Source organism: Cololabis saira, chromosome 2 (assembly GCF_033807715.1).
Source record: "Cololabis saira isolate AMF1-May2022 chromosome 2, fColSai1.1, whole genome shotgun sequence".
In the NCBI taxonomy this organism is placed as follows: domain Eukaryota; kingdom Metazoa; phylum Chordata; class Actinopteri; order Beloniformes; family Belonidae; genus Cololabis; species Cololabis saira.
In genome coordinates this window covers 53,018,429-53,040,928 of record NC_084588.1, presented here as the reverse complement: position 1 = coordinate 53,040,928, position 22,500 = coordinate 53,018,429, and the positions used below count along the sequence as shown (strand labels likewise).

The 22,500-nt window shown below is 35.7% G+C and overlaps 1 protein-coding gene and 1 long non-coding RNA gene across 2 annotated transcripts in view; one reads left to right on the top strand and one right to left on the bottom strand.

The window, feature by feature from the left end:
* Positions 1-8,114: 8,114 nt before the first annotated feature.
* LOC133418350 (AP-3 complex subunit sigma-2) overlaps positions 8,115-22,500 on the top strand; it is a 20,752-nt gene continuing 6,366 nt past the window's right edge. The window contains exons 1-5 of the mRNA XM_061706948.1: positions 8,115-8,294; positions 10,080-10,171; positions 12,413-12,524; positions 13,439-13,510; positions 19,656-19,763. Coding sequence (XP_061562932.1) covers positions 8,226-8,294; positions 10,080-10,171; positions 12,413-12,524; positions 13,439-13,510; positions 19,656-19,763 — 453 coding nt within the window. The 5' untranslated portion in view covers positions 8,115-8,225. The remainder of the gene's footprint in view (positions 8,295-10,079; positions 10,172-12,412; positions 12,525-13,438; positions 13,511-19,655; positions 19,764-22,500) is intronic.
* Positions 19,693-22,500, bottom strand: part of LOC133418357 (uncharacterized) — a 6,769-nt gene continuing 3,961 nt past the window's right edge. Inside the window, exon 3 of the long non-coding RNA XR_009770437.1 lies at positions 19,693-19,835. This is a non-coding gene — a long non-coding RNA (uncharacterized LOC133418357). The remainder of the gene's footprint in view (positions 19,836-22,500) is intronic.

The window sequence follows — 22,500 nt, the reverse complement described above, 5'->3', positions numbered from 1 at the left end:
GTACAGAGTTCATTATCTGAACGCCACACATTACCTCAGCTCTGGCAGACGGACTCGGCATCCATCGCAATCCAACAATTAGCAGTGAGATTAAGAAAGGAAACTGCACATTAGAAGTTGAAGTGAATATCAGTGGCCACCCAAGAGACAGAATACAGTGAATCACCCGGTAACAAGCGCTCACTGTACCAGCTTGACCCCACTGTGCCAGAGAATGTTGTGCCTGTCCACACGCATTTGTTAAGGCCCCGCTGAAGTCCTCATGAAAGCGGCCGGCGGGCCCACCTACCTCAACTGTCCCGGTGGAATCCATTCTGGCGCTGCACTCATGTGGAAATAAGCCTGTTTACCAGCACAGGGTCACACATGCTAATGAGCGTCTGTTTGTTTTCCACCGTGCTCAGGCAGGAGGAAGGGAATTCAGAGGGAAAATAATAGATGATATGTAGACATCAACCTAGGTGGCTTTGCAGCACTAATTATGAAAAACTTAGCTCACAGTATCAGCGGAAATGAAATCAGAAGAGGAAATGTGCTCAGGCGTTGTCACGTTGGTGGAGATGATCACAGAGATAAATGTTTGTCTGGTGAACACTCAGATAAGGTGTGATAAAAAGTATGGTCACCATTCAGGTAATCAGATCCAATACACCCCCTACTTTTATCCACTAGCCCTAAAAAAGAAGGGACAGATATTAGGGGTGTGCAAACAAGGGACCCTCACGATTCGATTCGATTTCGATTATTGGAGCTTCGATTCTTCGATTCTTCGATTATAACGATTGTCGATTCGATTATTGGTGCCACGATTCTTGGATTATTGTGATTTTTAATGCTTTTTTCCATACAAGATTGATTTTGTCTTCATCTGTGGCTACATTTGTAAATAAATAGCCAATCAATGAACTCAGTTCCTCTAACAACACTCATTAAGTAAATAACAAGGTTTTTTGAACATTTGACATGTATTTTTCAAAGACACAGAATAATGTATTTTATGACGATGTAAACATTTGCTCTTTGACTTCCTTAACTTTGACCAGGGAAAGCTGCACTTGCATGAGAGCGCCCTCTATTGGTGGAAACACTGAAAACGGTCAAGCCCTGGATTTAATGAGTTCATTAATTCAAGTAAACAAGATATTTACTTAGTGTAAACATATCTGCCATATTTCAAATGAACAATAAGAAATGTGCATTCTTGAAAATGAAATGATTCAGCAGCTTATTCAGTCTGGAATCTGGATAGGAAAACTTTTTTTTTAATTCATCGATTCCAAATCGTCACGTGACGCATCGCGATGCATCGACACATCGATGAATTGCACCCACCTCTAACTGATTTTAGGGAACTTGAAATCTTCCCAGGTTTCTGTCCCAATACTCCCACTACTCCTACTTTCAGCACCACCCCTAATAAGGAAGCTGAGAGCTAAAAGCTGTTTTAATTTCAGCTGTAGCGCTGTTTATCTGCCACTTTATTAAGTTTTAATATTTTTCAGGCGTAAAAGTAACCGTTAAGATCCCCAACCTGTGCTCAGTTTATCCAAATAACGCCGGAGTACAGACGTGATCGCCAGATCAACCTGCGCCGTCGTCCCGGGGAGAAACCTGCAGCTCTGTGGAGAATTACCGCTGGCTGAAATAAATCATTTAAGAAGATAAATGTTGGTTTAATAGATTAAATCTAACAGTTGTAGCTACGCCTGTTAAGAAATTTGCTCCGAGAATTTCTGGATTTCTGTCTGCCGGCTCCGGAGCTGATTTATGGTTCCGCGTTAAATCGACGCAGAGCCTACGGCGTAGGGTACGGCGTAGGGTACGGCGTAGGGTACGTAGCCTACGGCGTAACCTAACAGCCTTTATTCTGGAGTGATCTTCGTGAACAACGAGCAAAAAAGTGATTATATACATTCACTGAGTGAATATTATGAAAGTAAAATATATATTTCTCGCTAACTCTATTTCTAACTAACTCAAAATATTGATTTTATTCAGTAAAAAATAAGAAATGTTTGCCATGGTTTTTTTTTGGATTCAGTCCGCAAATGACGACGAAAAGCATTCTGGGAAATTTTTTTGTCCCTAGATCAGCTAGTGAGGATCGGAAATCCCTGGATCCGTAGGGACAGATTCAGCCACTACACTAGTTTTCTCCACTACCCCTAGGTGGAAAGAGGAATTGGGAACCACTACCCTCACGGGAACGCGCAAAATTTAGGGGTAGTGCTGAAAACGAGGGGTAGGGGGGGGATTGGGACAGGGCCTTACTCCTCACTTTTTTCTCGCAGGCGGCGGGTTGCCTCCCTCCTACTTCTCCCCTCTGTGGGGTTGCTGGTGGCCTGGGTTCCAGGCTCTTCCGTGTCGGCCTCTGGTCTCGCGGGTGGCGGGGTTGCTCCCCCCCCTCCCCCACTATAGATACACTTCAGGCAGAGCTTTGTTTGGTTTATTACACACACACACACACACACACACACACACACACACACACACACACACACACACACACACACACACACACACACACACACACACACACACACACACACACACACACACACATAGTCACACATAGTCACTTAGTCACACGCATATACACACACACACACACACACACACATGATCATATACATACACACACACACATAGACACACACACTGGCTTGTTCACCTGCATGCTGGCTCTCTAGTTTTTGGGTTTAGGTAGCGGTAGCTTAGCTCAGACTGCAATCAGATCTTAAGATTTAGGTCGATTGCTGTTCGTGTTTTGGTTGGCTCCGTGCCGGTTTCGTGTTTTGTTTGTGGTTTTTTGTTGCAGATTTCCAGTACTTGACGTGTGTTTCCGTGTGTTCCTGCTTCCTGGATTGGCAGTGGATGTCGTCACCCCCCCCCCCAAAAAAAAAAAAAAAAAAAAAAAAAAATCACTGGGTTTGTATGTGTATATTTATGTATGTGTACGCATATGTATGCGTATATATATGTATATATATTAAATATAGTAATAATGCACATATATATACTTTTGGTTTCTACCGTCATGGTATCAATCATTAATATGTGTGCAGACAAGGGAAAAAAAAAAAAAAAGGAATATTGGGATTAAAGTGGTTGTGATTTAACTTTTAAAGGAAAATGTGCTGCTGTTGAAGGAGAACGGAGCTTGTGGCGTAAATAAAACCCCTCTCATCACCCGGAGAACAGCATCATGTCAGTGAAGCACGGTGGTGGCAGCATCATGCTGTGGAGATGACCATAACTGAAAGAACGGTAAACGGTGTTAAATAGAGGTATATTATCAAAGAAATCCTTTTTTTCTGTCTCCCAGAGGAGTAAAACTGGAAACATAGAGAGATCCAGCTGATCCAGTCTGTTCTCTGCCCCTCCATCACCAGAGGTGTCAAGTAACAAAGTACAAATACTTTGTTACCTTACTTAAGTATAAATTTTGGTTATCTATACTTCACTGGAGTAATTATTTTTCAGATGACTTTTTACTTTTACTCCTTACATTTTCACACAATTATCTGTACTTTTTACTCCTTACATTTTAAAAACAGCCTCGTTACTCTATTTCATTTGGGCCTTTAATAAAAACTATCCAGTTAAATTGCTCCATCCGGATAGAGTGAATTTGGTTGTGGTTGTTTCAGATGTTCTTGTCCAGTTTTGTTCTTACATCCGTTCCCTCAGATTCCTGCAACTAAACTTGGATGTACATTCCAATAAAGGTTAGGATAAATGATAACATGAACATGAAGTTTGACTTTTTGCACCATTACAATACTTATAGGAACTAGTCATCATATCTGCTGCTCTCTGAAACACATGTTAATGCTCAATAGTACACATATATGCTTCTTTAATATATTTATATTAACACATGTTAATGCTCAATAGTACACATATATGCTTCTTTAATATATTTATATTATACTAAGATACATTCATTTTCAATGGCTTTTGTCCTTAATGGCTTTTTTCCCCCTTACATTACTTTTACTTTTATACTTTAAGTAGTTTTGAAACCAGTACTTTTATACTTTTACTTGAGTAAAAAACTTGAGTTGATACTTCAACTTCTGCAGGAGTATTTTTAAACTCTAGTATCAATACTTCTACCTGAGTAATGAATGTGAATACTGAAGACACCTCTGCTCCCTGGTCACCACCTTTCTGAACTTCTCCCCTCTGGGCGGTGCTACAGAACTCTGTACGGCAAAACAACCAGACACAAGAGCAGCTTCTTCCCTCAGGCTGTGTCTGTGTTAAACAGCTACAAACCTGACTCAAACCAAAACTCTTCAACACAGATATTCATGTGTACAGGACTGTCTCAGAAAATTAGAATATTGTGATAAAGTTCTTTATTTTCTGTAATGCAATTAAAAAAACAAAAATGTCATACATTCTGGATTCATTACAAATCAACTGAAATATTGCAAGCCTTTTATTATTTTAATATTGCTGATTATGGCTTAGAGTTTAAGATTAAGATTCCCAGAATATTCAAATTTTTTGAGATAGGATATTTGAGTTTTCTTAAGCTGTAAGCCATAATCAGCAATATTAAAATAATAAAAGGCTTGCAATATTTCAGTTGATTTGTAATGAATCCAGAATGTATGACATTTTTGTTTTTGTAATTGCATTACAGAAAATCACAATATTCTAATTTTCTGAGACAGTCCTGTATATAAATATATTTATATACAGTACAGACCAAAGGTCTGGACACACCGTCTCATTCAAACAAATGGAGAATTCCAAACTTTTGGTCTGTACTGTATTTATTTTAACTACTGTTTTTTTTTTTTACATTTTGGTTTTGTTATTTCATTTTAATCTTATCTTGTTTTATTTTTATTGTATCATTGTTCTTGCTTATGTTTATATTCCCATTCTTTTTTTTTCACTTCAGAGAGCCAAGTGAACGGAAAACTAATTCCTCGTGTGCTGACAGACCTGGCAATAAAAGAGATTCTGATTCTGATTCATATTTGATTGCTGATTCTGCTTTGAAGATTTATTAAAGACAATAAAATCAGACGCAATTTAAGTTGTTTCTTTTCTTTGTCTTCCCTTTAGTTTTAGTTTGCATCCTGTGCATCATTAGATTTGAATAAGTTGTCTCGATTCAAAGCATATTACTCATCTTGATTAGGCCTGTGTTGAAAAAAATCGATTTTCTGATTCTAAATCGATTCTCATATTAATTCCTAAAAATCGATTTGTATGTCTAAAGATCGATTTTTTTTTTGATTAAAAAAAAAAAAAGCTTTTTTTTTTTTTCATCATTACATTTTTGCCTGGTGAACTTTAATCCCAGTAGTTTGAAAAGTCCTGAACTAAATGAACTTTTCTTTAGAGAAAATGCTGGACATTTCAGCTTAAATTTCTAAATGTTATATTAGTTCAATGAAGTTCATATTATCTATATTTACTATAGCTTGTTTGGTTTCTCTGTTATCGGACACGGTTTGTCATGAAATACCTGAAAAATGCCGGTGCTTCATGTCCAGCTGTGTCTGGTGACAGAATAAACCAGACAAGATAAAATAATCTGTTTACTGCTTGAGCTGTTGCAATTTATTTCTTTTTTTGCACTTTAAATGGATATTGAAATGCCTATTTGAGTTATTTAATTCTTAGTTATTTCACAATAATTATTGTGAAATTATTATTTCAATAGTTATTTTACAGTCATATAATCCAGGAAACACTAACCCAAATCAATATCAAATCGGATCAAATGGTGATAATTCATTCTGAATCTTAAGAATCGGAATCGAATCGATTCTTGACATTTGAATCAATACCCAGCTCTAATCTTGATATATAAAATCATTAACATAGCAACGAATACCTAATATGGCAGGTTTAGATTAAAGAAGTCCTGGAAAGTTTTACGTATCACGTAAAATAGGTTAGTATCCGTCCTTTTTATTTTCTAAATACCTCCGCTATGTATGGAGTTGTGACAAGCTGCCACATTGAGTAGTGGCGTATAACCTTTCACAGGACTAAAATGAAGGTGAAATTAGATTTTAAATGAGTTTGATTAAGATTTAGTTCTTTTGTCCCTTCCTCTAAAGTCTTGGGATGGATTATTTGTTAAGGAGGTCATAATCTGGTAAAGGCCGAAGTGTATATTGAACAGATTTAAATAAAAGTTAAAACGTTTTTGTGGTTAGACTAATACTACTAATAGACTAAAATTGGGTTGTATGATGAGCGTGACTGGTGAAAATCACGATTTGTTATTGAATCAGGGTCAGTGGTTTTTGATATTAATGTTAAGTGCTGTGGTCAAAAATACTAACACATAAACTGTCTTTTTTTGGCTCTCGTGTATAGATTTGAGATCTTTTGTTACACAGCGCCCCCACTAAATAGAGGTTACAGTTACGTGAGATCAGTTACGTGACATCATAGCTGTGAGTTTTCAAGGCAGTGTGAAGCCGCCACAAAGGTACAAAGAGTTCAGTAATTGCGTGGAGCCTCAGTTGATGGTGCATTAGTCACAAAGACTGCAAAATTATATAATGTGGAAAAAACTCAACTTGCCACGACATGGGAACCAACAAGAGCGGTGAAGACCACCACTCATGATGGCTGGGGACTGAGATATATGCTGTAAAATCCACTGTTAACGTATATCAATCTAAAATTTGCAAATATTTATAATTATTATTTATATTTATTATATTTAATACATCCAGCTGACTTGTAATACCAGTTCTGACACACTGGGAGCATCATATGACCCAAGATTATGAAGGATGAAAAATGACAAAACAACAAATAAATATAAAAATACATTTTAAAAAATACACAGAGACTCAAATGGATTTTTGATCATAAAGTATTTGCACTTGCTGACTATTTGGGGAAAGTGTGGGATAGGCGAAGAAAAATAACATATATGTAAAAATATCCATTCTGGTTTTTGATTTATTTATTTTGTTTTTCCGGTGTACATTGTGCAGCTCCCAGTTAAGTGCGTGTGATATTGTATATTGATGATTTTCTGTTTCTGGTGTCTTATAATCCTGTAAGGCAGTGTCTCCCAACCTGGGGTCCGCCAGAGATCTCTGGGGGGCGCGAAAGTTTGTTGCCTTGAAATTATGCAGTTGTAAAAATTATATTTGCGAATGAGTCATTCATAAGACATTGTTAGGAATAATTCATGAATGTCTTGAATATTTTTTGTGTTTTTTATACACTGGTGACAAACACAGGAAATGATTTAATTCCTTATTATTATATCATTACTCAACATTTAATCTACTCCGACAGGTTGTTAAAGGAAAAATGTAAAGAAAATTTTGGTCTCATATTAAAAGAGACATTTTTCAGAAATATTTTTATGTCCTTTTACGTCCTTTTGTGCGTATTTTATACATTGGTGACTTTGGAGGGAAAAAAAGTCATATGTATAAAGAGAAATGTATCAAAAAAACATAATTAATGTTCATTTTTTCGATTAAAGACTATTTTGGTGCTAGTACGTACGGGTCGGGGGCCTGGCTGGTCTTAGACACAAGTAGGAGGAACAAGGAAAAAAGGTTGGGAACCACTGCTGTAAGGGATGGGTCTTCGGACATGACACAAAAATAAAATTCATTCATTCATTCATTCATTCATTCATTCATTCATTCATACACATATAAATGTATGAATGCATAAATAAATATCTAAATAAATAAACATGTTTTGCTCATGAAAAAGGCTAATTATTTTTGTATTTTAGTCCTTCATACAAAATGGCAACCCAGAATACAAAATAAATTAATGTACGTAATAAAAAAAGAAATTCACTTATCAGTTTTTACAATAATATTTTAAACTTATTTTATAATAATGTAACGTGCAGGTAAGTCCTTTATGTAGGTTTTAGAGAGATTTAGTTTTTTTTTTTTTTTAATAGGGAGATTGGCTGAACGCTGACCATTTTTATGTTGCAGATATTAATTAATCTGTATTTTTATTCGGTCACTTAAAATATTAAATTATAGGAACATGAAAAGAAACAAACTTACTTCAAAAACGCTACCTGGAACTAATGTTTCTTATCGTTTGGTCGAGGTCGGCTCCTAACTGAGGAGACGCAACCGGAACCTCTTCCTATTTACACGCCATTTATCCCTGGAGCTAGCGACGTCAAAACAAACCAAGATTTAAAGTTATTTATCGGTGTAGTTTGATAGCTACAACCAAAACAAGACATGATTAAAGCGATATTGATCTTTAACAACCACGGGAAGCCGCGGCTGATCAGGTTCTATCAATATTTTGTAAGTATTTGGGGGATTTGTCTGTTTGTTTTGGTTCAGTTTATGTCTAATTATAATTATTACCACCACAAAACTGTTAATGAAACTCTATTTATACTCTATTTTATAGGGATATTTATGTAGTTTATATAGTGTATATTTATATAGATGTATATAATAGTTGTATTTTCTAGATATTGATATAACATTTATGTAATATTTATATTGTCTATATACTTATATGGATAATTATGTAATAATAGGCATGTTTATGGAGTATTTATATAGATTATATTTATATAGATATTGTGTAGATATAATAATAGCAATAATGTAAATCTATATTGTTATAAAGGGGTAGGAACTAGGAAAACGTGTACACTTCTTCCTACTCCTTTTATTTCGAACATATGTTTATATGAAGATGTAAATGTTTATCTTTTTTTTATTATTATTATTTTTTACTTTCATTTTATATACATGTTCGAAATAAAAAAATTCAAAAAAAAAAAAAAATCAAACTCTATTAGTTTGCATTTACAAGAGGAATCACACCTTATTGATCAGGCCAGCTGTCATGGAGGAGAACAAACCCAGTTCATCTTTTGTATTGATTTTCTTTATAGTTTTACTTTTCTTCAACCAGGTGTGACCTACAAGAGTTTTAAAAGTGTAATTAACTCACGAAGAGCAGCTTAATCAAGGCTGGGGGGCGGTTTACTTAAAACAACACGTCCCTTTAATTCTTTGTTATGATTCGTTCCAATAATCGATTTGTGGGTTAGTTGTCCTTTAATAATAATTATAGTGATTAAAATGACTGTATTACAATTATTTAAAATGTATATAATTATCGATTTTTGATCATCGTTGCTTCGTAGCCCTGAAATGGACAGCCATTGATTGTTGAGTTGATTAGATTAGTTGAATGTATCCTGACATACAGGACTGTCTCAGAAAATTTGAATATTGTTATAAGTTCTATACATAGTTATATATATATATAGTTATATATATATATAAGTTATATATATATAAGTTCTTTATTTTCTGTAATGCAATTAAAAAAAAAAAAAAAAAATGTCATACATTCTGGATTCATTACAAATCAACTGAAATATTGCAAGCCTTTTATTATTTTAATATTGCTGGTTATGGCTTACAGCTTAAGAAAACTCACATATCCTATCTCAAAAGATTAGAATATTCTGGGAATCTTAATCTTAAACTGACACAACTGAGTCTGACACATCTGCTTAAGCCTTTCCATGTGGTAAAGAAATAAGAATGAATGGATGTGGTAAAGGAAAACTCATCTTTAGATTTTGCCACTACAGTTTGTATGTCGTGGAACCTGGAGATGAGTCTGAGCTGTCTGATGTTGAAACATTCGTGCTACATTTTGTCCTACCAGAAAGAACCCCCCCCGCCAAAAAAAAAAACAAAACAGGAGAAGTTGCAAGTCCCCCTTGTCACGTTGCCACAGTTTAAAGACACTGGCATAATGTCAGAGACGGTGTGAGAGGCTATGAGACGGGCTGCTGTCTCACCTCACTGAAGATGCTCTGGGCATCTTTGACACATGTCACGTGTCTCTGATGTGAGGTATTTTCAAGCATTTTCAAGCATGCTCAACTTTGCCATCAACCCAAGCAATAACAAAAGCATGCATGAATGTTTATCAGTGTTTTCTTGCAATTGACTTGAATTACAGGCTGCTTGTTCTGATATTTGTCCGTTTAGTCAGACTTTGGTGTCTGAGGTGGTTAGCACTCAACGGGGTCTGTGATATGTTCTTCCCTGCAGGCAGAGGACATGCAGCAGCAGATCATTCGTGAGACTTTCCATTTGGTATCGAAGAGAGACGACAATGTCTGCAACTTTTTGGAGGGTGGAAGGCAAGTAGTGTTTTCCCTTGTTCTGGTTTGTAAGTGGAAAACCAAGCAAATATTTAACCCTTCCCTCAGGCCATTCTTGCGCATTTTTGGCATTTTTCTTTTTTTATTGACTTATGCTTTTGACTCTGTCAGTTATTCTTCAATGTCTATTTTCCATTTGTGACACTGCTATTTCAACATTTAGTGTCATCACCAGAAAAATAACACCAGAAAAATAACTTATTTGACAATTTTCACCTGTTTCAAGTAAATTTTCACTTGAAATAAGTAGAAAAATCTCCCAGTGGGACAAGATTTATCTTCTTATTACAAGCAAAAAATCTTGTTCCACTGGCAGATTTTTCTACTTATTTCAAGTGAAAATTTACTTGAAACAGGTGAAAATTGTTGTTTTTTCCAGTGATGAGTCTTGTTTTAAGTGTAATGAGATTTATTTTACTAAAATGAGACATTTTAACTAGAAATAAGACAAATATTCTTGTTAAGATTTTGAGTTTTTGCAGTGATCCATGTTACTTATCCTGTGAAGGACAGAGTCATATTGATAAGTTCAGAAAAGTGTTTTTTATTGTTGTGTTTTGATGTATTTGATGTAAGCCCAGTGGATATTTAAAGCTTACAGAAGGCTGCATTTAACTGCTGCTATGTCATTCCTGCAGTATTTCTGCAGGTGTTTTGGTCACTGCTGTTATTTGTAATATATTATATTATTTGTAATCAGCACAAATTATCTATCCCCATATGATAAAATCCACCATCCCCCCTGATTGTTTTTTACAACTCGAGTACTGTCTATACTAGTATTCCAACTTCCATTTTAAGACTTAAAGTTCAGAAAATTATTGAATATTTGGTAGATTTGATCAGAGCTGAAGTGGCTTGAGAGATGAATGCAGAAACATTATTGATCTACGTTTAATATACAGCAGTTTTTTCGTGCTGGTATATTTTTCACTTGAGGGTCCCTGGAGTGAATTAGAAGAATGCATAAGAGTTAACATAGGAAGTGTCCGTTATTTAGGTTGTAGGTTGTAAAATGCTGTAAATTCCTGAGATTTATTTTTAATTTAACAAAATTTGACGTCACTAAAAAACAACTAAACCAGAAACTCTGTTCAGATGCAGTGATGTATTTACACCACCAGAGGGAGACTAACACAGACTATTTTACACTTGTTTATTTATTTATTTTCATTTATATTTAGCCTTTATTTAACCAGGTTAGTCAGTTGAGAACAGTTCGACCAACTAGATATACCGTTTATTGTTCTGCAGCATTAATATATTCCTGAATTATCTTTTAACTATATTAAGCCAAGCTGACCACATTTGGTGCTTCAATTGCTGATGGTTCTGTACAACATGCATAATCTAAACCTTGCCAAGGAGTCTTCTGTATATAATTAATAAGGCAACACATATCCAACTAATATGAATCGTTTATTTTTATTACAGAAAAGAGCACTTCGAGTTATTTACAATACACATTACAGAGAACGCACCAACAGATTATTTATTGAATCAAGATTAACTGAAACTCCATGATTTGGTGAAGTTACAGACACTCACAATCATGTAACAGCTAAATGTAAAGCATTACCAGAAAACTTACAATACATGTTTAATTTCAGTTCTAATAATGAAGATAGTCGTAGAAAATTAAATTTTAAACATTTATTTGCCCGAACAACTTTAAAGCAGATGAGCATTTCAATTGTTGGAATTAAGTCATGGAATTCATTACATTATGATTTAAAGGGCTGTATAAACATATTTCAGTTTAAAAATAAATTTAAAGAGAAAAAAATAGCAATGTATGGATGAAATAGTTAAAATATATAATATATGCGTATGGAGACAGACAATCTATCTTTGATTTTCTTGTTTTTCTTTTCATGTGATATTAACTAAATTGTGCAGAAATCTGTTATTATTTTTCAATTTTGTTTTGAGGGAGGGGCAGGTAGAATAAGATAATAAATTAATAAGATTAATAAGATTTTCTTCTTCCTGCTCCTTTCTGGTTATGGAATATGCTTTTGATTGTGTTGTCATTTTACTTGTTTCTTTCTTTTGTTTGCATATTTCCATGATCGGAATAAATAAAAATGAAATGAAATTAAAGAATAAAAATAAATATTGTTGGGGTCAGTAGATTCATATAAATACCTGATGTATCTATTATTAAATATTTAATGCTTGCAGCAGAGCTTTACTTATTTCTTTTAAAACTACTTTCAGTCTCATCGGTGGATCGGACTACAAGCTGATTTACCGGCACTACGCCACCCTGTACTTCGTCTTCTGTGTGGACTCGTCTGAGAGCGAGCTCGGCATCCTGGACCTGATCCAGGTCAGCTGCTTCTCTCCCACGTATTTTACAAAGTACCTAATGTGTCATTTCTTAAGCTCAATCACATGTCATTTCCTCCTGGCGGCTTCTCAAAAATACACACTCAAGCTTCTCCAAAAGTTGATTGATCTGTTTTTGGAGACAGATATGTTTGACCTTTAACCTCACTGCTAGATGTTTTTAATGATATTTGATGAGCTAGATAAATGATTTTAATTTAGTGATCTGTGACCAGAAGTGTCAAGTAACGAAGTACAAATACTTGGTTACCTTACTTAAGTAGAAATTTTGGTTATCTATACTTCACTGGAGTAATTATTTTTCAGACGACTTTTTACTTTTACTCCTTACTTTTTCACGCAATTATCTGTATTTTTTACTCCTTACATTTTAAAAACAGCCTTGTTACTCTATTTCATTTCGGCCTTTAAATAAAAACTATCCAGTTAAATTAAGATAGAGTGAATTTGGTTGTGGTTGGATGAGAAGTATAAACATAATACCATTCCGACACCCTATTGGTTTGTACGTGTCTGCTCTCTGAAACACATGTTAATGCTCAATAGTACACATATATGGTTCTTTAATATATTTACATTATACTAAGATACATTCATTTTCAATGGCTTTTGTCCTTAATGGCTTTTTTCCCCCTTACATTACTTTTACTTTTATACTTTAAGTAGTTTTGAAACCAGTACTTTTATACTTTTACTTGAGTAAAAAACTTGAGTTGATACTTCAACTTCTACAGGAGTATTTTAAACTCTAGTATCTATACTTCTACCTGAGGAATGGATGTGAATACTGAAGACACCTCTGTCTGTGACGATGTTATTCTGGGTAAAACGGGGAGTTTGAGTAGTAATTTTGTCGTGTTTTCCAGCCTGACGAGATCATGCTCTGTATTGCAGGTGTTTGTGGAAACGCTGGACAAATGCTTTGAAAACGTCTGTGAACTCGACCTCATATTCCACATGGACAAGGTGAGTGGGGGTCGCTGTGAGGGCCTTCTCCTCTTTGTTGCTTCGTATAGCTCAGGGGTCGACAACCAAAAATGTTTTAGAGCCATATTGGACCAAAAACACAAAAAACAAATATGTCTGGAGCCGCAAAAAAGGAAAAGTCTTGTATGTATAAGCCTTAGAATGAAGACACACATGCTGCATGTTTCTATATTAGTTAGAACTGGGGGGAGATTTATTTTTTCATTATGCACTTCGAGAAACAAGTCGAAATTTCGAGAAAAAAGTCAAAACGTCAAGATTAATGTTAAAGTACAATCTTGAGAAAAAAGTCGAAATGTCGAGAAAAAAGTCAAAATGTCGAGATTAAAAGAAAAGGAAAAAAAAGAAAAAACAAATAAAAGAGAAAAAAGGAAAAAAGAGAAAAAAGGAAAAAAGAAAAGGAAAAAAAAAAGGAAAAAAAGGGTCAAACATTTTTGAAAAAGCTCCAGGAGCCACTAAGGTGGCGCTAAAGAGCTGCATGCGGCTCTAGAGCCGCGGGTTGCCGACCCCTGTAATAGCTGCAAGGTTTTCTGAAATCAAGATTAAAATGAATAATTTCTGTCGTTTTCAGAACAAAAATGACAAATGCTCTCTCTCTTTTGAGCCTTTTGAGGATGAGATGAGTTGCTGCTTTTGTTTGTCAAATGCATTATTAAAGTGTTTTTTTCTTTTTTAATTGGTTAAAAAAAAAAAAATCAAAGTTGAGGACACAGGTGTAGACTCTGAAATGTATGTTTTTACTGTGGCTGAACTACAATGTAACAGTCACATAATGTGATGGACATGGAGGCCGGACCTGAAAACAGTTCTCCAGGATCAGAACAGCTGCCGTCTGCAAATGTTTAAACACAACTCTTGATTCTTCGTTGCTTCTTGTTGTTTCATCCTAAAGTCACTCTTTTAGTACATTTTATTTTATTTATCCTTTATTTATCCAGGAAAGTCCCATTGAGATACAATATCTCTTCTGACAGGGAGTCCTGGTCAAGATGGCAGCAAAAAAATAAATTCAGTTTCATATAAAAGAAAGAAATACATACAAGGACAAGTAACTTTACAAAAAAATAAAAACATATCAAAACAAGAAACAAAAAAACATAAAACTTACAAGGATCAGAAAGCTAAAAAGAATTCATGACAAATAATGACACTTGATTAAAAACAATGACATTGTTCTGTGGAAAATGATTTTAACATATGTTTGAACATGTTAAGAGAAGGTAAATATTTAAAGTTGAGTGTGTCTTGTAGCTCATTCCAAGCTTGCGGTGCATAAAAGGAAAAGGCTGATTTACCAACTCTGTTCCAGTGTTTGGGACCATGAGGAGAATTTTCTCTGATGATCTAGGGCAGGGGTCGGCAACCCAAAATGTTGAAAGAGCCGTATTGGACCAAACACACAAAAAACAAATGTGTCTGGAGCCGGTAAAAAATGAAAAGTCTTGTATCAGCCTTAGAATGAAGAAACACATGCTGCATGTTTCTATATTAGTTATACCTGGGGAGAGATTTTTTTTTCAATATGCACTTCAAGAAAAAAGTCGAAATGTCGAGAAAAGTCAAAATTTTGAGAAGAAAGTCGAAATGTTGAGAAAAAAGTCGAAATGCCGAGAAAAGTTGAAATGTCGAGATTTAAAAAAAAAAAGGAAGAAAAAAGAAGAAAAAGAGAAAAAAAAGAGGAAAAAAGAGAAGAAAAAAAAGAAGAAAAAAGGTCAAACATTTTTGAAAAAGCTCCAGGAGCCACTAGGGCGGCGCTAAAGAGCCGCATGCAGCTCTGGAGCCGCGGGTTGCCGACCCCCGATCTAGTGTTATAGCTACCAGAGTAATATTTAAATAAATTGGATATGTACAGCGGTAGTTTACCCAGTAATGCTTTTGCAATAAATATTAACATATGTGATTTTCTCCTTAGACTCAGTGAAGTCCATTCAACCATTTGATACAAATTACAATGATGTGTACGTGAACTTGAACCAGTTACAAACCGCAAGGAAGCATGACAGACTACATCCAGTTTTCTCAAAAGAAATGAAGATGCATGCATGTAAATGACATCACCATAGTCTAATACTGACAAAAAGGTACTTTGTACCAATTTTTAATTTTACCAATTTTAATTCTCCTCCATTAACTCCGGTACTTGGTCCTCAAATGAGCGTCCAAACCCGGTTCTTCCTGGGACCGAAAGGGAGTCAGACTGAGACAGGTAGAGAAACATGTGGGCACTGACGCAGGTTCTGCTATTTTTGATTATTTACAAAAACATTTTTTTAATGTTTATACGACGGTATATGCTTACGAAGCGGGAGTGTTTATGAATCACATTTCTTTGAAACATTCAGACCAAATGCAAGATATACGTTTCTGGTCTGAATTGATAAACGGGAAGTCTGACCTTTTTCCTTTGGTTTCAGTGGTGAGTGACTAGTCCTGTTTCCTGACACTCGGAAGGTTTTGGAAACCCCCCCCCTCCAAGTTGACACAATCTCCTGAGGTCTAAATGAAGTTGGTTTACAGATTTTTGCCTCCATGCAACTTTAAATCTGGACACAAATTCTGAAGAGCTTGTAGAGCTTAGTGACGTGTGAGAGATCAAACTGCTGAGCTCACACCAAGCCGCCTGGAAAAATACTAGAATGGCAGTTTAATTGATCTCATCTGCAGTTCAGCCACAGGAAGGTGGTACCGATCCCTCTCTAGGAACAATCTGCTCATTCAATCTTCCTGCAGGCAAACGTATTTGACATTTTTAACTCCCCCCCCAAAAAAATCCTCTGTGTCCTGCAGCAAGTCCTTATTAATTACCGTATTTTCTGGACTGTAAGCCGCATCCGCTCTATTTTTAAAAAATAATTTAAAAAAGATATACAAGCCGGACCTGCATAAAAGCCGCATCCGCCGCTCTATAATTTTTATTTTTTTTCACTCCAAAGCCAGTAGGAATAGAGCGGGCTGCAACACTGGCGGTTTTTTATTCATTTGTGTTCTAATTGATTAAATTATCCCAAAAATAACACATGAATGTGTAAGTTAGGCTTAGGCTAGCTTTTTTTTTTTTTTATATATATAACTTTATTTATAAGATTTTTCAAAATTTTTTAATACAAACAACCCTACATACATCCCACCCTCCCCAGTTCCCACATACAAAGAAGATAATGGCAGTAAAACATAATATGTAAACAAGGAAAAAATAAATAAATAATGAAATTAAATAAATAAATAAATAAATAAAAAATAAATAAATAAATAAAGTACACAAATAAAATAACATTAGTAATAATGATGCTAAAATAAATAAATAGATGAATAACACATGGACGGTTAAGGGTTACACATTAGTCCAGTTGAGGGTTTCCACAAATCAGAGAAACACTGTAAACTTGATCATAATAATACTAAGCTACATCATCGACATCCGCTCTATTTAAAAAAAAAAAAAAAAAGATATTTAGCTGCAGATATTTCTGTAGTTAGATTAGATATTTCCTACATGTACAGAAGGATTTTGAACTGTAAATGATGTACATGTTTGTACCTAAATAGATGTTTCCTAACAGTGTCTTTTAACACGGCAGCAACTTTGCTGATTAAAACGGGACAGAATCAAGAGAAAATAACCGCTATTTATTTATCTATTTATCTGTTTGAAATCTGCTTCTACTTCTATCTGCTAAAGAAGAAGTAGCGTATTCTTCTTTGCATTTATTTTGTCTTAGTTTTGATTCTAATTCCAGTTAAAGCGCCCCGAGTGGTGGAAGAAAATCCACAGAATAGCTGCACCTTTGTATAAGCTGCATGGTTAAAAACCTATGAAAAAAGTAGCGGCTTATAGACCAGAAAATACGGTACTAATATCTGTGTGGACCAACTCCTTAACAATCAAGTTATTTGTTCAGGTCACAACGAACCCACCAGGCCCGTCCACGACCATCTTGATTGAATCTTCCCTGCAGGAGATCGTGGTGCGGTCGGGTTCGGCCTCCAGGAATGTTCTCAAGATAACACCAAATATTTTTACCTTTGCTCTCCACGAGCTCTCTGGATGGACAACACACCTTAGATAACATGGTTTCATGGTCATTTATTCACGAGACTCTGAAACATAAAGGACTGTCTCAGAAAATTAGAATATTGTGATAAAGTTCTTTATTTTCTGTAATACAATTTAAAAAAAAAAAAAATATATATATATTTTAATATTGCAGATCATGGCTTACAGCTTAAGAAAACTCAAATATCCTATCTCAAAAAATTTGAATATTCTGGGAATCTTAAACTGTACCTACCTGGACGGTAGAAGGACTTCAGCAGAGGAAAAAAAACTTGAGTCTTTAACCCTTTTAGGTCAAAATTTATACTGTAAACAGTATGTTTTATTGAATAAACAAACACATTGGTACATTAATGCGTTATCTGGTAGCTGCACTGCAAAAACTCACAATCTTAACAAGAATATTTGTCTTATTTATAGTTAAAATGTCTCATTTTTAGTCAAAAAAATCTCATTACACTTAAAACAAGACTCATCACTGGAAAAAACATCAATTTTCACCTGTTTCAAGTAGATTTTCACTTAAAATAAGTGGAAAAATCTGCCAGTGGAACAAGATTTTTTTGCTTGTAATAAGAAGATAAATCTTGTTCCACTGGCAGATTTTTCTACTTATTTCAAGTGAAAATTTACTTGAAATAGGTGGAAATTGTCAAATAACAAGTTATTTTTCTGGAAATGACTCTTGTTTTAAGTGTAATGAGATTTTTTTGACTAAAAATGAGACATTTTAACTAGAAAGATTAAGATTAGATTAAGATTCCCAGAATATTCAAATTTTTTGAGATAGGATATTTGAGTTTTCTTAAAGGTATTGTGACATGAAAAACAAATGTTTCTTGATTTTTTGTGTTTTGTTGGGTGTCTTGACATCAATTACACCCAAAAAACAACGAACTTTTAACATTCAGTGTATTGTGTGCTTTCTGGGATTTTCCGCATAACTGTGCAAAAACGGCGCATGTGGTTTGGTGGCGGGCCGTGACGTAACGACCCGCTAAATCACCGCCCCCTCCACCCAGCTCCCTGCCTCCTCTCCTCTCCAGCGCACCATAAAGGCTGATTTATGGTTCCGCGTTACACCGACGCAGAGCCTACGGCGTAGGGTTACGCAGCGACGCGCACCGTACGCTGAACCCTACGGCGTAGGCTCTGCGTCGATTTAACGCGGAACCATAAATCAGGCTTAACACGGAGCTGTTTAGATCCCTCTTTTGTTCTAATCACCGGAGGAAAACTGCTAAGAAGACCCGCGGCCACTGACTGGACTTAAGATAAGGGGACCCTGCTGCTTGCATGCCTTTATTTTTATGATTGTTTGCTGTGGACTGTCTGCTTCGCCCTGCTGCTTTTCCGTGCATGCTTCGCCTGTCGCTCCCGGCTTAACTCTCCGACGCCGCTGTGAGCGTATTGCTCGCGGGGAGCTGCGGTCCCGGTCCTCTGGTCCCGGTTCCCGGGCTGTAGTCGCCCTGTCTGGGCTGTGTGTCGGTGTTTGTGGTCGGTGTGCGCGCGTGTGTGTGAAGACGGCAGAAGTGTGTAGCGGTTGGTTGGAGGAGGTTTGGAGGAGGAGCGGGGCAATGATTGACAGGAAAGGGGAGAAAGGAAGCGTTTTTCACGGCGCAAAAAAACACCGTAATAAAAAGCCAGGAATGGAGTACTAGAGTGAAGTTTTTCTTGTTACACTCTTTTAGACACATTTGAGGGATGTTGGCCAAGACTTTTAATAGTGTTAAAAGCATGTTAAAAATGATGTCACAATACCTGTAAACCATAATCAGCAATATTAAAATAATAAAAGGCTTGCAATATTTCAGTTGATTTGTAATGAATCCAGAATGTATGGCATTTTAGTTTTTGTAATTGCATTACAGAAAATCACAATATTCTAATTTTCTGAGACAGTCCTGTATTTCTCCAGTGGAAAACGTGTCGGCGTTCCCCAGCGTAGTTTGGGCCGGCAGGACTTCACAGACGAGCTACATGAAGTGGAGCGACTCCGCTGGGAAGTGAGCGTGAAGTGAGCGTGAAGCGCCGCTGTGCATCACTGACTGTCCTGTGCTCTTCCTGCAGGTCCATTACATCCTGCAGGAGGTGGTGATGGGAGGAATGGTGCTGGAGACCAACATGAACGAGATCGTAGCCCAGGTGGAGCTGCAGAACCGCATGGAGAAGTCAGAGGTCAGACGCCTTCTGTCTGGGTTTTCTTATGAACTTCTCATTGGTGGGGGGGGGGTACTAAACGAGTCGCCTCTGAAACAATAGAAAATACATTAAAATTCAGCAACTGTCACAAGTTTTTGTCCTTTTTCTTTAAATTAGCTGCAGTTTTCTAGATTTGAGTGTTGAAGTCCAAGCGTGGACGCGACTAAGACCGGATGAGATTCATTTAACATCCATTCACAGGTTGTCAAAGCAAAAGAATTAGAGTTAGAATTGTCTTTATTGTCACTGTACCAGTACAATGAAATTTGCAGTACAAACACTTAAAGAGTACGACGGAGTATTAAGGCCAAACTAAGACAAAAAATAAAAAATAAAGTCATAATAATATGAGAAAAAGTCATAATATTACGAGAATAAAGTCGTAATATATTGAGAATAAAGTCGTAATATTACGAGAATATAGTCATAATATTACGAGAATAAAGTCGTAATATTTTGAGAATAAAGTCGTAATATTAAATATATTATAAATATATAAATAGAACTTCATAAGATGCTCAATATTCCTCATTTTAACACAGGGAGAAGAAGCTCTTCCTGTTAGTTCTCATAAATGACGACTTTATTCTCGTAATGTTACGACTTTATTCTTGTAATATTACGACTTTATTCTATTACGACTTTATTCTCGCAACATTATGACTTTATTCTCATAATGTTACGACTTTATTCTCATAATATTACGATTTTATTCTCATAAATTACGACTTTATTCTCATAAATTATGACTTTTCATAAATTACGACTTTATTCTTGTAATGTTACGACTTTATTCTCGTAATATTACGACTTTATTCTCATAAATTACGACTTCTCATAAATTACGACTTTATTCTCGTAATGTTACGACTTTATTCTCATAAATTACGACTTTTCATAAATTACGACTTTATTCTTGTAATGTTACGACTTTATTCTCGTAATATTACGACTTTATTCTCATAAATTACAACTTCTCATAAATTACGACTTTATTCTCGTAATGTTACGACTTTATTCTCATAATATTATGACTTTATTCTTGCAATTTCCCTTTTTTTTGTCTTAGTTTGGCCCTAATACTCCGTCGTAAAAGAGAGACATTTAAAACCGACAAGATTACACACACACACACACACACACACACACACACACACACACACACACACACACACACACACACACACACACACACACACACTCGGTAGCAGCTCAAGGAAACAAAGTAAAAAAACAGTAGATTGCAGAAGCCTTTCCAATCCAATTTTATTTGTTAAGCATGTTTAAAACAACCCAGCTGACCAAAGTGCTGTACAGAATAAATAACAAGACAAACAGCTCAAGACATAAAATAAAAAGCCTTTGCATGTCAGAACTTTAGGTTACTACCAGATTCACCTCGGTCTTCACTCGCGTATCTGGTTAAATCCAGTTTGATTTCCTTTATTTCCTGTCTTCTTTCCTGCCTTATTTCCTGTTACCATTGTCTAAAGGACACTTTTTTTTAATTTAAGAGTAGGATTCCTTGTTTTCACACTAAGGTAATGCGCTGCTCTCTCTCAAGCATCTTTTTTTTCTTTTCATCTTTCTGCTCTTTGATACAAACCGGATTTGGTTGAAGTCGGGAAATGATTCGACAATCCTTTTCAACCCATATTCAATTGAATACACTACAAAGACAACATATTTAATGCTCAAACTCTTAAACTTTATTTTATTTTTCAAATAATAATTAACTTAGAATTTCATGGCTGCAAACGTGCAGTAGAAGTTGGGAATGAGAATGTTTATTACCACTTCGTTACGTCACCTTTCCTTTTAATAACACTCAATAAAGGTTTTGGAAGAGAGGAGACTAATTCTCTCTTCTCATGGGGAATTCTTTCCCATTCTTGCTTGATGAACCGCTTCAGTTGTTCAACAGTCCGGGATCTTCTCTGTCATACGCTTACGCTTCATAATCAGAGTTATTATCGTTCACGAAAACGAACGAAATAACGAAAACTAAAATTGAAAAAACAATTTCGTTAACTGAACTAAATAAAAATGAAAATTAAAAGACAAAAACTATAACTAACTGAAAATATATTGCGTGTTTAGAACTAACTAAAACGAACTGAAATTATAGATATAATTTCCTCCGTTTTCGTCCCCGTCAATATAAGCCTCTTGGTATGATCCATTTATTCTGCTCTGGCCGTTTATCTCCAACTGGCAGCTACGGCACCTGAACGCCTCACGGTCCGGGACGTCAAAACTAAAACTAATAAAAACTAAACTAAAACTAATAAAAAAAAATAAAATAAAATAAAACTAAGCATTTTTGAAAATATAAAAACGAATAAATACTAGTAAACCCACACTAAAAACGCCACACATTTTCAATGGGAGACAGGTCTGGACTGCAAGCGGGCCAGGGACTGGACTGGACTCTTTTACTCCGAAGCCACGCTGTTGTAACACGTGCAGAATGTGGCTTGGCATTAGGGCTGAAATAAGCAGCGGCGTCCATGAAAAAGACGTGGCTTGGATGGCAGCACATGTTGCTCCAAAATCTGTATGTATTTTTCAGCATTTATGTTCCTTCACAGAAATGTAAGTCACCCCTGCCCTGGGAACTAATGCACCCCCAAACCATCTGTGTTTCCATGCATCAATAACCCTTTTAAAACCCGAATATTGGCAATAACCAGAATTTGCACGGCCATGTAAA